Source organism: Neolamprologus multifasciatus, chromosome 6 (genome assembly GCF_963576455.1).
Source record: "Neolamprologus multifasciatus chromosome 6, fNeoMul1.2, whole genome shotgun sequence".
Classification (NCBI taxonomy): domain Eukaryota; kingdom Metazoa; phylum Chordata; class Actinopteri; order Cichliformes; family Cichlidae; genus Neolamprologus; species Neolamprologus multifasciatus.
Genome location: NC_140444.1, coordinates 29492028 through 29506741, shown reverse-complemented (window position 1 = coordinate 29506741; position 14714 = coordinate 29492028). Strand labels below are relative to the sequence as shown.

Here is a 14714-nt window from a genome sequence, read left to right as displayed (position 1 = left end):
AAAAATAGAGCTCTACAGAGATTTACAGTGACTGACAGTAAGTGGTTGATGGAGGAGTCTGCTCGCATGCGCAAGTGTTTCAGAGTGAATGAATTATGTAACTTACTCCAGCTCCGTCAGACAGCACAGGGTCAAACAGGCTGTCAAGATAACGATCCATCCCTCTGTGAGGCTCCAGGTCTGAGAGAGGGGAGAGGACTTTGAAGTCTGCTCCAGTCACAATCAATATGTGCACACATATGTTTGGTGTAGTGATGTACCTTGGCTGATTGCATCCGAGCTAGACATGGCTATAGATATGACATCATCGTTTGTGTTAAAGCCACCCCCCAACAGGCTTCTGTAACACAATAAGAAAGAAAAGGCTGTTTAAAACTGGTGGCGACACCTTTACAGACTTTTAAAATGTCCTTTAAAGTTGTTTAAAGGTTTACTAACATGCAAACAATTAGTTATGTACACATCCAACAGTTCCAAGCAACTTTCATGTCTTTGTTTTTCTGGGAAGCTCCATTTTTGGTCTTTACCAACTGTCTTCAGCTAATAAAAGCTCGGCTTTGTGAACCAATGAGTCACTATTTGTGCTACTGCATTTTTATCTGGTGCCGAGCAGGGAATGTGCAGTTGCTTTTAAGCAGGGGGCAACCTCTGCGATTGGAAAATGAAGCCAAAGAATTGGTGTTTGAGGCTGGATTCAAAAGTGAAAGTCAGTCCCCAGAGACTCACATGCCAGAATATCCAAATTCACAGCAGAAATCGACATGTTTCACCCTGGAACAAAAACCTGTTCTGGTCTCCATAGCAAATTTCTCAGTTCATGACAAATGTTCAGTCTTCTTATTCATCTATTTAATCGCATTAATGATAGGTGGGTACAAACCCAGAGAGCCATAACCAATAGCTACCTGCTAAGTTTCTCTGACAAAGAGTACACTTTGAAGTCTGGGTGAGATTTAGCATTTTATTTGTATGCTACACAGTATTAATTAGCAAATATCTGTGTTTTTCAGATGCACTTTGCTAGCCAAGCTTGCAAACATTAGCTGTTTATGCAGCTAATGTCCCACTTCCAGCTTCAATAAAAGTAAGACAGCGACAGACAAAATGCTAAAATCTAACTTTTAAAATGTGGCTTCACAAATGAATCCCTGACATCATGCTGGCAACTTCCATCTTTTATATACAGTCTGCAGCTTAAGGAGTTTTGTTGTTTGTTTTTTTTTAACTTTTTTTTTTTTTTGCTGAGAACAGCTACAAACAGTATTTACTGTTGTTTCTAACTGAATCACTCAGTTTGCAGGTACAGACAAAGGAAAGCATAATTTATAACTATACTAACCTTAAGCATCTGAAGTTAAAATACCTCTGAGACTAGAAACTTTTTGTATATTATTTCATCATACTGACATTTCAGAGATGTATCAGGTCAAGGTGGAGTTGTTTTTAAATCATCATGTATGCTTAGGTATTTGGGTTTAGTGGTTGTTAAATGATAAATATCTGGGGTTGTGACATCAATAACAGGGCAAGAAGGAAGAAAATCTAAATTTGCAGTAAATAAATCTATATTAACCTTGTTGATGTGTCCCTTAATGTTAGCCTTTTGTGAAATATTTAAAGAAAATTCCAGTGGGAAATTATTTAAAATCCTGTAACAATGGATCCAAAGAGCCTTGGTACATTTTTAAATGGAATTTGTGCTACCAGTGGATTGGAAAGTTGAATATTTCCAGCAGGCCTGAAGTTGTATCTCAAAAGTATCTCAAAGTTATGAGTAAGTACAGCACCAGAGAAAATGCACTTATTAACTTCATCATCTTAAAATGTAAACAGTGACAAACTCAACCCCATAATGGCTGGATGGGTTCATGAAATCTCAGAGATTTCTGGGTGTGTGTGTGTGTGTGTGTGTGTGTGTGTGTGTGTGTGTCTCTTACATGCTGGCATTGGCCCGCACTCTGGTTGGTTCCTGTGCAGAGATGATGAAGTAGCTGCTGTGTTTGGGGAAGTCAGCAGGAAGTTCCAGATCTGACATCAGGTCCAGAACGTAGTCTGAGCCCTCTAGCTCCACCCACTGAGCCGGCTCCTTCAGCAGCACCGACCATCCTCGACGGCCCTCCACCACACCCCTAGACACACATATGCACACAGAGGCACACAATACAAGACTGTAATCTGTTCACTTGTCATCAGCTTTTCTCTTTTCAGCATTTCTACATTGCCCAGTGAATTTTGTGCAAAGATGCTACCTGTGTTGTAAGATGTCTTTGGCCATCTCTTCTCCTGTTGTCCATGAGTGCAGTGGACACAGAAAGGACACACCTGAAGAACAAATGTCCCAGAGTGAATAAAATGAACTGCTAAATGCTGTGTTGTTTTCCATTCTCCCTTCTGTATTGCTTAAACAAACTTCTCAGCGCCCTCACTGGTGTGTTTGGGAAGATTCCCACAGACACCAGTACAGCAAACAGGCACAAACAAGACCAGTGAACCAGAGCAAGTATCAGGTGTTGTCTAATCCTCAGCGGACTTGCCACGAGGCTCGAGGGCAGATTAGCTGAATGACAGGCGGAAATGAGAGAGAGAGAGACAGCTACCGCTGTCATGCTGGAGAGTGCACACATTGACAGGGCTCAGGGGGAAATAAAGACAGTCAAGGTTGCCTCAGCTACAGAGAGTCAAATTGTACCAAATGACCAGTTCAATAGGTTCAATAATAAGACCACAACTCCTCCCATACAGATATAAATGTGGCCAATCTCACATTTTAGATGGTCTCCTGCTAATTTTAGATTACTCCGAGGCTTCAACTTCCATTTATCTTTGGAGAAAAGGACAAAATCGTTTGTCAAACACTGTGGGTGGTGAGCGATGATTGTGTCGGTGTGAATAATGGCAGTGAATAATCTCCCTTGGACATCTCAGGACATTACAGAAAGATTCAGTTTTCACAGACCGATCCTGGGTAATAAATTCACAGTGCAACGCCTGCTGAATGTGGGAAAAAATTAGGACCATTCTCCTACATCATGCTCCTGACATGATACTTGACACCATCTAGTCTCAGTAAAGACTGAGACATGAGTCATTTTAACCTGGTTTTTGCCCTCTTCCCATCTTCTTTTACAAATAGGTAAAAAAAAAAAAAACGCTTCCAAAGAGCAATAGAAAAGCAGCATCCTCGCTGAAAGTGAACCAGAGGTACACAAGGAGGTGATCCTGAAAATGGAGATCCTCCAACTTTATATCAGGTAAGGTAACCTTTGATTGCATCTCATAGTTATTATGTGTGTACATGTTGCACAGTGTTGCTGCACCAGATTAAGAGCATTCAGTCAAAAAGGCAAAGGGTAGTTAAAAAATATATATAAATGCAATTTTTTTCAACATTCTTTTGATCATCTCCCTTTTTGCTTCTTAGCAAGTTTTACAAAACGACAAAATGATTTGAAAATAGGATTGAGCTTAACTAAATTCAAAGAAAGTGAATATGCTGACTACAAATATAGTTGGTAGACCCAGGCTCAGGCTCAGGGGCACTTTGACACATCTCTAAAAAAAACAAACAAACAAGGCAAAAAAAAAAAAATGCTTGCATTTTCTTTCATAAAGGTTTTTATTGTGTGTTGTTCATTTTCTCACCATCGAAACAGTGCACATGCAGAACCGTGTGAGCTTTCTTGCGATTGGCGGTCCACTCCAGTAGGCAGGGTGGGTACGTCCTGACATACTCTGGCCCGACACTGAACCTCTGCAGGGCCTGAAGCAGACGGTGCTGGCACACACAGTCATAGCCCTCCGGCCCATAGTCAGACACAAACCTGCAAAACAACAACAAGCATGAACAAGCACAAGTATCAGCATAACCACAGCAAAAATATACCAAGGGGCAAAACACTTCAAAAGAACAAATTAATTTAGAGCATAAAGATCAATAAACTGTTGCTGATAGTGATGGATGGTTTATATGATGCAGGCTCACGTCTTACTTCAGCAGGTACTTTGCAAGCCTCTGAGAGGGCAGGAAGGCAGAAAGGCAGGAAGAAAGCAGGAGCCAGCCGCGCTCTGAGTTTAGGATGTTAGGATTCCTCCACACCTAGTGGTACAAAAGACGGCAATGAAGTAAATTAGGAAAAAAAAAAATTAGTAATGTAGTTTATTAGTAGACACAAAAAGTGGTTCTTACTTGATTTGCCACCTGAACCAGAATCTCATCTCTGAGGCTGGGATTGGCCAGTCCTCTTTGGATGATGTAGTTCCCAAACAGATTCTCCTGAGCCCCGTTCAAGTTTGGGTCGCCCATAAACCTAAGTATCTATTAAAAGCACGGGTAGTTGGTAGTTAAGACATGCATAAGTAAAACTCAAGCCCCCAAATTTATAGGTTTGGTCAAAAAAAGGTTTTACTGATTTTGAACAGTTGATGTCCAATTAAACTGATGGTTAAATCAGCACAGATACAGTTAGAACCACAAGTGTTTGGACCAGGACAGATACTAAATCAAGCAACTAAGATGTGATGGAAGTGCAGACTTTGAGCTTTAATTAAGTGGTTTAATATAAATATTATACGAACTATTTAGGAACTACAGCTATTTTTATGCATATTTCCCTCAATTTATATAGTTTTATTTATAAAGCACCAAATCACAACAAACGTCACCTCAAGGTGCTTTACATTGTAAGGTAAAGACTCTACAATAATAGAGAGAAAACACCTGCAATCAAACGACGCCCTATAAGCAAGCACTTGGTGACAGCGGGAAGGAAAAACTCGCTTTTAACAGAAAGAAACCTCCAGCAGAATACCATGCCCGGTTTGGGGAGAGGGGAGGAAGACAGGACAAAAGACCCACTTTGGAAGAGAGCTAGAGATTAATAATAACTAATTAATAATAACAGAGTGGTGTGAAAACACACTGTGAGTGAAAAGAGGTAAGTGAAGAAGAAACAGTCAGTACTTGATGGGAAGCCATGAAGGAGCCTAGACCTATTGCAGCATAACTAAGGGAGGATTTAAGGTCACCTGATCCAGCCCCAACTATAAGCTCCATAAAAAAGGAAAGCTTCAGTAGCTGCTTGATGCTTGCTTGTTTGTGGGTCCCTTTGCATTCAGTTTTGCCTTCACTAACTGAAAAGCATGCTCGGCTGGGTTGAGATTGGTCACTGAGTAATATTTTGTACTTTCTTCGCCTGGACAAACTCTTGGGTTCCTTTAGGTCACTATCCTTTTTCACTGTGAAGCACTGTCCAATCAGTTTTGCAGCTTTTGGCTGAGTCTGAGCAGAGAGTGTAGCCCTGCACACTTCACTATTCATCCTGCTGCTTCTATCAGCAGTCACAACATCAATAAATACCAGTGACCCAGTTCCGCTGGCAGCCATACATACATGCCCATGCTGTAACATTGTCCCCCCATGTTTGACAGATAATGTGATATGCTTTGGATGGTGAGCTGTCTCTCTCCTTCTCCATACTTTTCTCTTCCCATCACTCTGGTGCGGGTTGATTTGGCCACTCCTAAAGTTTTTGCCACCTCTCTGACAGCCTCCTTCCCTTGCATGTCTTGGGACCTCGTATTGAGAGCTGAAGAGCCTGCAAATGCACCTTCGGCCACAGATCTTTTATCTGCCTAAGCTTTAAAGAAATAACAAGAGACCCGGCTTCACCTGGTCACCTGCTTGTTTGAATGTTTGATTTAAAATACACTGAAGTGTCATACAGAGGCAACATTACAAGAAAAAAAAAAGTATAATTTTCCAAAAAACTGTGGACTTAACTGTAGCTGAGGGATTTTTAAAGTGCCAAAAACTGGAGGACACATTCATTTGATTGCTTTTCATTTCCTGACATTAGATTTGACCTTTCAGCACCGCAAGCTTTTCATTTACACTGTAGATACCAGAGTTACCCAGCAACAACTGAATGTAACTATACCAGAAGGAAAACGTTGAGGGCTCCGTGTTTTAGCTCCTCATCCATTCGAATCAGGGAATTCTCCAGCGGGGCTGTCACCATCCCAAACAACGGCTCCTATAAACACACACACACCCAGCCTGAGAAATGATATATGCAGTCACCATTTACAACCCTCATATAAATGAGTCCTGTGACGCTTCCCATTTATTTAAACCATTCACAAAAATTTGCATGCATTTCCCGAGTGCTTGTACTTTTCCTGTTGTAAGGGACATGAAGCTGTTTAGACAGTGATGTTGTGCAGACCTGCTTCCCCTGTGGTGACAAAAAGCAAGTCCTCTTGATGTAAATAATTAAATTTTATGACAACCACTTGATTTAATGTTACAGTAAAAGGTTTATGGTTCAGCAAGTAGCAGCAGCAGCATGTTTAGGGTTACAGAAAGTCTACATGCGATAAATGTAAGTCAGTGTAATGTCCTCTAACACGATCTGAACATAACTGTGTATCTTCATTATTACCCTAAACATAGCCCGGATGTAGTGTGTCACGAGGTAGTTGTTGATGTCCAGGGGCAGGGTCAGCTGGGGGTCAACCTGAACCTTTGGAGCCTGAACGACAGCCAAGCAGTCAGAATGCAGCTCCTCACCACCTGCACAACACACGCATACAAACAAGAGCAGCAGGCCGTGTGTGAGCACAGAAATACGACAGCAAATATTCTCGAGGCCACCTGCAAACAAGATGGAACACATCTTCTGATGGAGGATTTTTATAGCACTGTCTTCGTATCAGCAAGTGTTATATATGAGTGTGTGTGTGTGTACCTGAAGCAGCCTGTAGCAGGGCGGCCAGCTCAGCGGGAATGGGCAATGTTGTCACATTCACCACTTCTCGATTGATGCGATCCTGCACACATTGCAAACACACACACACTCAAACATTTATACACGTACACGAAATCTTCTTCTTTTACTCAAAATGCGGCCCTCCTCCCTTTGACGTATTCTCCCTACGTCCTCCCTGTCTCACCTCCTCCGCCTTCCTTGCAGGCTCCACCACTGTCTGACAGAAACACAACAGCATCATACTTGACAGGCTGGTTCATTTTTTATTTGTTCGCTTGTTTTTAGAAATATGTAAATGCGTCCAGCAATTTATTTAACTGTGTGCGCCTACCCTCATGTAACGCTGGCGATTGACGATGAGCAGCACGACGGTGCGTAACCTGATTAGGTACTTCCTCCTCAGAGCAAAGTTTTTCCTGTTTAGGGGAAGGATTAATCATGAAAGATTCGAAAAGAAGCAAACAGAGAGCAGAGAAAACACTGATTTAATGTTCAATGCATAGAGTCATGGTAAAATCACTGAAATATCAAAATTTTAAAATTTGGACGTTTTATGTTTTAGGACGTTATAAAAACAATCACGTCATCAGCAGGTCTTAAAATGACAAAAATACGATCTCAGATGAGCAAACAAATGTGACATATTACACTGTCATGCGCTTATTTGACAAAAACTAAAGCAAAATGCAGCAGCAGCGTGTGCAAAACTAAGATGACCCTTACTGCTTCCATAGGAATTGAGAGGGTAAGTAGCAGCTGGGTGCTGTTAATCAAATTGATCATCAGCGAATGTGAGCAGCTGTTGTGTAGAAGCAGAAGCTTTTGCACTTTTCTGCTCTGGAGCATTCAGGTGTGAGAGATTGATAAAGTCATACAGAAAATGATTACTGTATGTAAATGTCTAAATGTGGTTTTAGACACTATTAAGTCAAGAGGTGTACTTAGTTTCTCACACACTGCTTCTGCATTTTGCTTAAATTTTTGTTTAAAAAAAAGTAAAAAAAATGACAAAGTTTAATATGTAATGCACTTTTGTTGATGTCAGGTTGCATTTACCTAATTTTAAAACCTGCTAAGTAGTTGATATCATTTTTATTATGTCCTTTCTTTTTATCATGACTGTATGTAAATAAAGAAATGAATAAAATTGCCATGTTTTTGTTCAAAAGTCTGACATCCTACTCTAATAAGAATTAATGCTGCAACCGGTGTAACAAGATTTAATGTATCATTTCCCCAAATTCATCAGAGGGAGACCAGCCGCTCCTGAAATATAATTAATGTCTTGAAATGTCTGACCTTGAGTTTTAGTGCTTTTTTATTGATTTTTTTACACACTAGAACAAAATGTAAATTGGAACATCTATGGGCTTTGCTGGGCCGGCAGCGAATCAGACATCTATCACCTTTGATGGATAAGTACAGCCTGAATCCTCTGGCCTTGTCTCCTCACATCAAGGACAAAGAAGCAGGTTGTCTGAGATAAGGTTTGACCTGTTTGACTCTGTGAAACCAAACCCTAAAGCCTAAATTGCCAAGTGCAGGACTGAAACTCCAGACTAAACAGGGCAACGTGTTGGCTGCTGAAGAAAGCCGAGTCTCAGTCGACTTCCAGGAAAAGACTGATGATACTGATAGTGTTCAGCTTTAAGATTTTTAGAATAGAGAAATAAGATTGTGACTATTTGGAGTTTTTCTCTGTTTTCTGTATTTTTTGAGGAGGAAATATATATATATATATATATATATATATATATATATATATATAAGGACATTTGAAATGTGAAGTGATGATGCTTTGAAGCGTTAGATGAAGGCAACACGATGGGCACGTTACCTGGCCAGGTAGCCTCTGCTACGAGCTTCAAACACAATCAGAAAGCGCTTGAATTTGATGAAGTTCTTTCGGATGAAGCGCATGCGCGTGTATCTCTGCAGCGTCCTGGCAGCGAGGTTCAGCAGACGGTCACGCTTGCCCTCCAGCAGCTGATACAACTCCTCTTTCAGAAAAATCTAACACACACACACACAAATAAAAACTCATCTGTTTTTAAATCTAAAGCACGACATAGCTGACCTCACGATTTGTACTTGTGTGCAGATTTCTGAGAACGCTCACCTTACTGACACCCAGCTGATACGAGTCGGTCTTCACTGGACCGAGTTTTTGGAGCATGGCAACGCAGTTTTCGCCGTCTGCAGGTGGAGTATCCTTCAGGCAGAGCAGGGCTTTATACCTGCATCGACATGTGACAGTTCAATCTGAATTCTGTGAAAACACCTAAATCTTGTGTATCTTTGCTTATCTGAGAGCTTATTGGGAATCTGGGCATTCACAGCTTCGGTAACTTCTATCTGTGAATCTTATTGTAAACGCTGGACTGTGCTGACATTGGGTTTTTTTCTCAGACTACTTTGGCAGTGAACGGCGCTGTGAGATCAATTGATTTCAGCTGCTCTCCTACTGCAGGAGGTGACAAAAGCCAGATGGCTACTTCAGCGTGAAGAAATCTGTGTGAAACGTATTCTACCCAGAAAAAAAAAAGACCAATCATCTGAGCAATTTTTGAAAACTGAAAGCAGCGAGCGGAGAGGGCAGCAGAAACAATTTATTTGAGGAAAGGAAGCTGAGAATGATGATTCAAACACAATCAGCTTGGAGATAAGTAGGTGGCCAACCTCGATAGGAAGCTATGAAAGTGCAGTCTGATTGGATAACCCTCCTTCCTGATGTGGATGGTCTCCATGATGCCGGAGTAATGCAGCTGAGTTTTGACCAGCTCCATGTCAAACATTCCTGGCTCCTATAACAGTACAATGTACATGCACACACACACACATATATATATATATATGCTTTTTTTAAAAACAGAAATGAATAGAAATCTAAACAAGAAAGCACTGCAAGCCTGCACACATCATCCAACTTGCAAATATACCTTAAGATGGTTTGGCTTGATGCATCGCACAAAATAAGGGTTACACCTGTCACAGATAGATGAGAATGAATGGATGGATGAGTGAATAAACAAATGCATGAGGTGATGAAACCTGATAAACTGTGCGGGGAAGTCTACTTTCCAGCTGAAAATGAGAATGCATGGCATGTACTTTTATAGCTGGAGCTACATTATTAACAATTTCAGACTGACAGACCTCCTGAGGCCTCAGTTTTCATATATTTGAGACATGATTGAGGCTAATAAGGCTGTCAGAGATAATCACTTTAGTCTAATGGTACACCACGGCAAAACAAATTGTTCAATTCGCCTTTAGGAACAAGGCCATGATAGAGTGTGCGTTGTTTGATGAGAGCTGTGAAAGAAACCACTCCTTCTTTTGCTCATTGCCCACATCAGACACTCTCATCACAGACAATTTCATACATTTATGAAGCATCATTATCTTTCTTCACCAGTGATAGTCAGGACCACTTTAGTCAAAGGGAGATTAATATTTCCCACGACTGCGATTCATATTTGGTGGTGTGGCGCTGCTCACCTCCCCGTCCTTTCATGTGCACACGTGCAAAGCTAGAGGCAGCAGGGAGAGGACCAACGAGACTGTCTGCACAGAACTGACAGCAGACATGATACTGATTAAGTCAGACACACCATAAAAGGAGGAGATGGGGGGGGGGGGGGGGGCTTGGTACAAAGGGACTTGCAGATGATTCTTAACTGCAAGCAGAGTCATGGCTCAGTCACACTACAGCAAAAACAGGATGGCAACCTCATGAGCGACCACTTTTGATTGGAAGGTGACTGCACCAGTTGCCTGGTGGTTGGCAACCTGTCTCCAAACAACTGCAGTCTGACTTGACTCTCTGCAACCACTCACATACAGACTGGTAAAAGTTGGCAAGTAACTTTCTAATTTATATTCTGAGTCAAGGTTAACATGTATGCAGGTGTCTTTTTTGCAACGGGGGACTCATCTCTCCGTTTGATTGTAATCTGGTTACATGTCTATATAAAAGCAGGTTTGCTGGTAACATGGTTAGTTTACAAGTAATTTCTGAATATTTGTTTCAAATCTATGAGGTTGTGTCTGGAGTCTGAATGAAAGTAGTTAATGTGAATTTGATGCCAACAGATTTGTGATTTAATCGAATTAGTCACAGTTAAACACCAGATTATCACAAACAGATTTCACATAATTGCCAGATTGACCCTATTCAGCTGCACACTGGCTCAGTTGTATTGTTATTTTATCAGCATGTTGATCCACCAAAACCGCTTTAAAGACAGTAACTGACCTGATTCTCATCTTCAAAGCAAGCATTTAATTTTACTGCACACGGCTGCACTGCGGTCCACTGTTTTTCCTTGTGTGACTTTAGGATAAAGCTACTTAAATTGCCCACCCATTATGCGATTTGTCAGCTGGATGCATAGAAGATTGTTAGCTGAACATTCAGCTGATTCATCGCAGTTGTAGCTGAGCTTGACTTTGTGGTCCACCTGAACTGATGACAGGCTCAGTGTATTGTGGGAACTCGAGTGAGTGTCAAAGAGGGAGAGATTTCAAAGAAAGCTGCGATGCAGTCTTCTTGTTTTAAAAAGATAAATGAGCCTAAAACCTTTCCATCTTTTCCAGCAGCTCTTGCAGGCTGCTTTGAAACTTTGCGCTGACCGTGTTGGCCTGATAACGGCGAGCCGCGCTGCTGCGCCGCACGTTAGACCGCTGCTGAGACAAAGACTCTGAGTGCTTCAAGAAGAGGCTCGAAACCATCTGCACACACAGAAAGACACAGATAATATCCACGTTACAATATCATGCTTCACCATACTTTAGTATCTGAATCAATACTTTTTTTTTGAGCATTTCCACTTCTCACTCTGTTCTTGCTCTGGGTGAAGAGGTCCAAAACATCCTGGCGCACCATATCAAAGTTCTTATCCAAGAATTTGTAGACCTGCATCACAAATCATTCAAAACTATTGCAAATTGATTCAAACCAGAAATTTACAGCCACATGCATGAACGACAGGGAGATTTTTATGGAACGGAAATATCTCTGGAGTCTGGCTTTGACAGATTACATTAGAATATGTTTAAAACATACCAGACAGCATTCAAGCGACTACCTGTTTCACAATCATACTGGCCGAAGCAAGACATTTTGATGAAAAACCTAATAACCTTCAATATTATATCACATTCATTCGTCATTATAACACAATTTTTCAGTACTCCCGTGTACTATTTCACAATGATTTATTCACAATAGAAGCCACGCATGTGAACCTGAACAAGAATGGATGGGAAAAAAAATAGATGGATGGACAGACTGTTAATTCTAGAGCTGTTAAGCAATTATTCAACTAAAAGAAAAATCACTCACTCAAATTTTCAATTAAAAATGTCATGTGTGGATTTTGGTGTGTATTCATTTTAAATTGTTTAAAATCCTTACATCCAAGAACAATGTGGACTTTGGATCTGATGGGCACCTGTTTAACTCAGTGTTTGAGCAGGGGCACATATGCTATACGGCTGAAAAGCCCCAGTTTGAGTCCGACCTGCGGCCCTTGTATGTCTGAATTTACCACAAGTGGACTCCAATCAAGTTGTACAGACATCTGACAGATGATCACTGGCAAAGGGTGTGAATTCTTATTTATGTGCATGTTATATTTTAGCTTTTTATTTTAATAAATTTGCAAAAATTTCAAGCAAACTTTTGTTGTACTGTTTGTAGAATTCTAAAGTGGAAAATGAATTTAATCAGTGATTTGAAATAATGCTGTAATATAGCAAAATGTAGGACAAGCAAAGAGCTGAGAATACTTTCCAGATGCACTTTATATGAGAATGCAAAAAAAGAGGGGGGAAAAAGGAAATGATCAGAGGAAGAACATTGAAAAAAAAAAGGCTATAAAAGAGATTGAAATGTTGAGAAATTAAAAGTTGAAAATGTTAAAAAGCAAAACACAGAGAAGCAGGAAAGAAAGAAAACTGGGAAGGCAGGAAGTACCTGGTAGGTGACCTTCCCTGCATAGTGTTTCAGGGTAAACTCTGGCTGTGGCATCTTTGGCCTGGCATAGAGCGGATTGTTTCCATGGTGATAGTGGCACTTCTGAAGGAAGGTGTGGTCTGTTGCCTAGCAATGATTGGAGATGGTTAATGGTTGTTGAGCCATGGAAACTAAACCTCTACAGCACAAACACATGTTTCCTGTGCGTGTCTGCGTGTGTGCGTTTGGCAGATCGCCTCAGTGGGTTTTTCATGTAACGGCGTGTTCATGTTTCACTCCGAGCATCAGAGACTTATAATACATTTATCTCACTATGAGCTCAGACAGCTTCTTACACTGGGAGCCCCGGGAATAATGATAGCAGCAGGTAGGCAATTAAGTGAGCATGTGGGATAGTTTTGTATTGATTGAAGCTGGCTACAATACAGTCTCCTGGTTAATGAGAAATCCAATAGTGCAGGGTTTTTTTTTTTCTTTTTTAACTCAATTTTAAAAAAAAACTGAGATATGAAATATGAAGTTAGAGCTGTTGTTGGCTTGTGTTTTTTTTTTTAACAGCACGCTTAAAGAGTGCAACTCTTCCAAAGTTTCCTGTAATCTAATATAAGCTTATTATAAGTGCGCTCGCTTTCCACATACTGAGTCTGTCTCAATCACTTGTTCTTCGCACACTTGGGGCTTCTCTCTCCGTGGAGTTATAAGTCATTAAACACCTTTGTCTTAATTAAAAACTGCTTGTGTTTACCTTTATTGTATTCACTTTCATATTGTATGTGTTTTTGATTCAATTTAAGCGAGTTCCAATAACTCTGGAGAAAACGGTTATTAGTTTAACAGGAATGGGCTTACCTGAGGGAAACCACACTGGTCGTCCAGTATGCGCAGTATCCCATGGGGCTTAGCAGCAATAAGGTCGAGGCATGCCTCGTTGTGGCCGAAGGGCTGCTGCTGCCATTTGATCTGCTCCCGCATGTACTCCTCCTACGCAGCACAATTCAGCACAAAACAAGCGCAAGATTCGTCAGGCTGGTGTGTGTAAAACTCGACTAACTCGCTGCTAATTATTTCTTGCTTTCTGCTATGATTTGTGAAAGATTTGATAGCCTGAGTTTAAATGTGCCTCTGGAAATCCCTCCTTTTTTAGACGGGTGACATGGGGCTATAACTGTGAAACGGGAATATAGGTTTCATAGTTGTGCTTCTGTATCATTAACACAAAACTCTTTAAGCTTCTCTGGTGTCATTTTAACTTTTTTTTGTCGCTACATTAAATTATCTTGTTGGCTTCAGTGGCGAACTATGTGTTTTTTTTGTGTTGTTGTTGTTTTTGCTTTGTGGCTGCCTGTAAACTATTGTGATCGTTTGCAGGCAGCCTCGCATACATACAGTCACTGAAAACTTTATTGGGAACACCTTGCTAGTTTGTGCTCTGAATGTGTTTGACATTCAGAACTGCTTTAATTCTTTATGGCATAGATTCAACAAGCTGCTCAGAAACATTCTTCAGAGATTTTAGTCCTTAGTGACATGATAACGTCACACAGATGCTGCAGATTTGTTGGCTGCAAATCAATGATGTGAACCTTCTGTTCCACAACATCCCAAATGTGCTGTACTGGATTGAGATCTGGTGACTGTGGAGGCCATTCAGTACAGTGAAACCCACTGTGTTCAAGAAACCAGTCTGAGAGGGTTTGAGCTTTGTGACATGGTGTATTATTCTGCTGGAAGCAACCATCAGACGATGGGTACATTGTTGTCATAAAAGGATGGACATAGTAAGCAGCAATACTCGGGTAGGCTGTGGTGTTTAAACAATGCTCATCTGGCACTAAGGAGGCCCAATGTGTGCCGAGAAAATATCCCCACACCATTACACCAACAGCACCCTGAAGCATTGATACAAGGCAGGATGGATCCATTCTTTCATGATGTTTATGCCAAATTTGGATTCTACCATCTGAATG

At 40.9% G+C, this 14714-nt stretch overlaps 1 protein-coding gene across 1 annotated transcript in view; it reads right to left on the bottom strand.

Annotated features, from left to right (window-relative positions):
- myo15ab (myosin XVAb) overlaps positions 1 to 14714 on the bottom strand; it is a 73888-nt gene that overhangs the window by 22175 nt on the left and 36999 nt on the right. Inside the window, exons 24-43 of the mRNA XM_085163631.1 lie at positions 13597 to 13728; positions 12748 to 12873; positions 11608 to 11685; positions 11350 to 11501; positions 9707 to 9752; positions 9447 to 9571; positions 8887 to 9004; positions 8605 to 8780; positions 7099 to 7183; positions 6952 to 6984; positions 6747 to 6828; positions 6441 to 6571; positions 5937 to 6032; positions 4187 to 4315; positions 3990 to 4096; positions 3643 to 3821; positions 2250 to 2322; positions 1938 to 2129; positions 261 to 340; positions 107 to 180 (exon numbers count right to left, since the gene is read on the bottom strand). Of these exons, the coding sequence (XP_085019757.1) occupies positions 107 to 180; positions 261 to 340; positions 1938 to 2129; positions 2250 to 2322; positions 3643 to 3821; positions 3990 to 4096; positions 4187 to 4315; positions 5937 to 6032; positions 6441 to 6571; positions 6747 to 6828; positions 6952 to 6984; positions 7099 to 7183; positions 8605 to 8780; positions 8887 to 9004; positions 9447 to 9571; positions 9707 to 9752; positions 11350 to 11501; positions 11608 to 11685; positions 12748 to 12873; positions 13597 to 13728 (2214 nt within the window). The remainder of the gene's footprint in view (positions 1 to 106; positions 181 to 260; positions 341 to 1937; positions 2130 to 2249; positions 2323 to 3642; positions 3822 to 3989; positions 4097 to 4186; positions 4316 to 5936; positions 6033 to 6440; positions 6572 to 6746; positions 6829 to 6951; positions 6985 to 7098; positions 7184 to 8604; positions 8781 to 8886; positions 9005 to 9446; positions 9572 to 9706; positions 9753 to 11349; positions 11502 to 11607; positions 11686 to 12747; positions 12874 to 13596; positions 13729 to 14714) is intronic.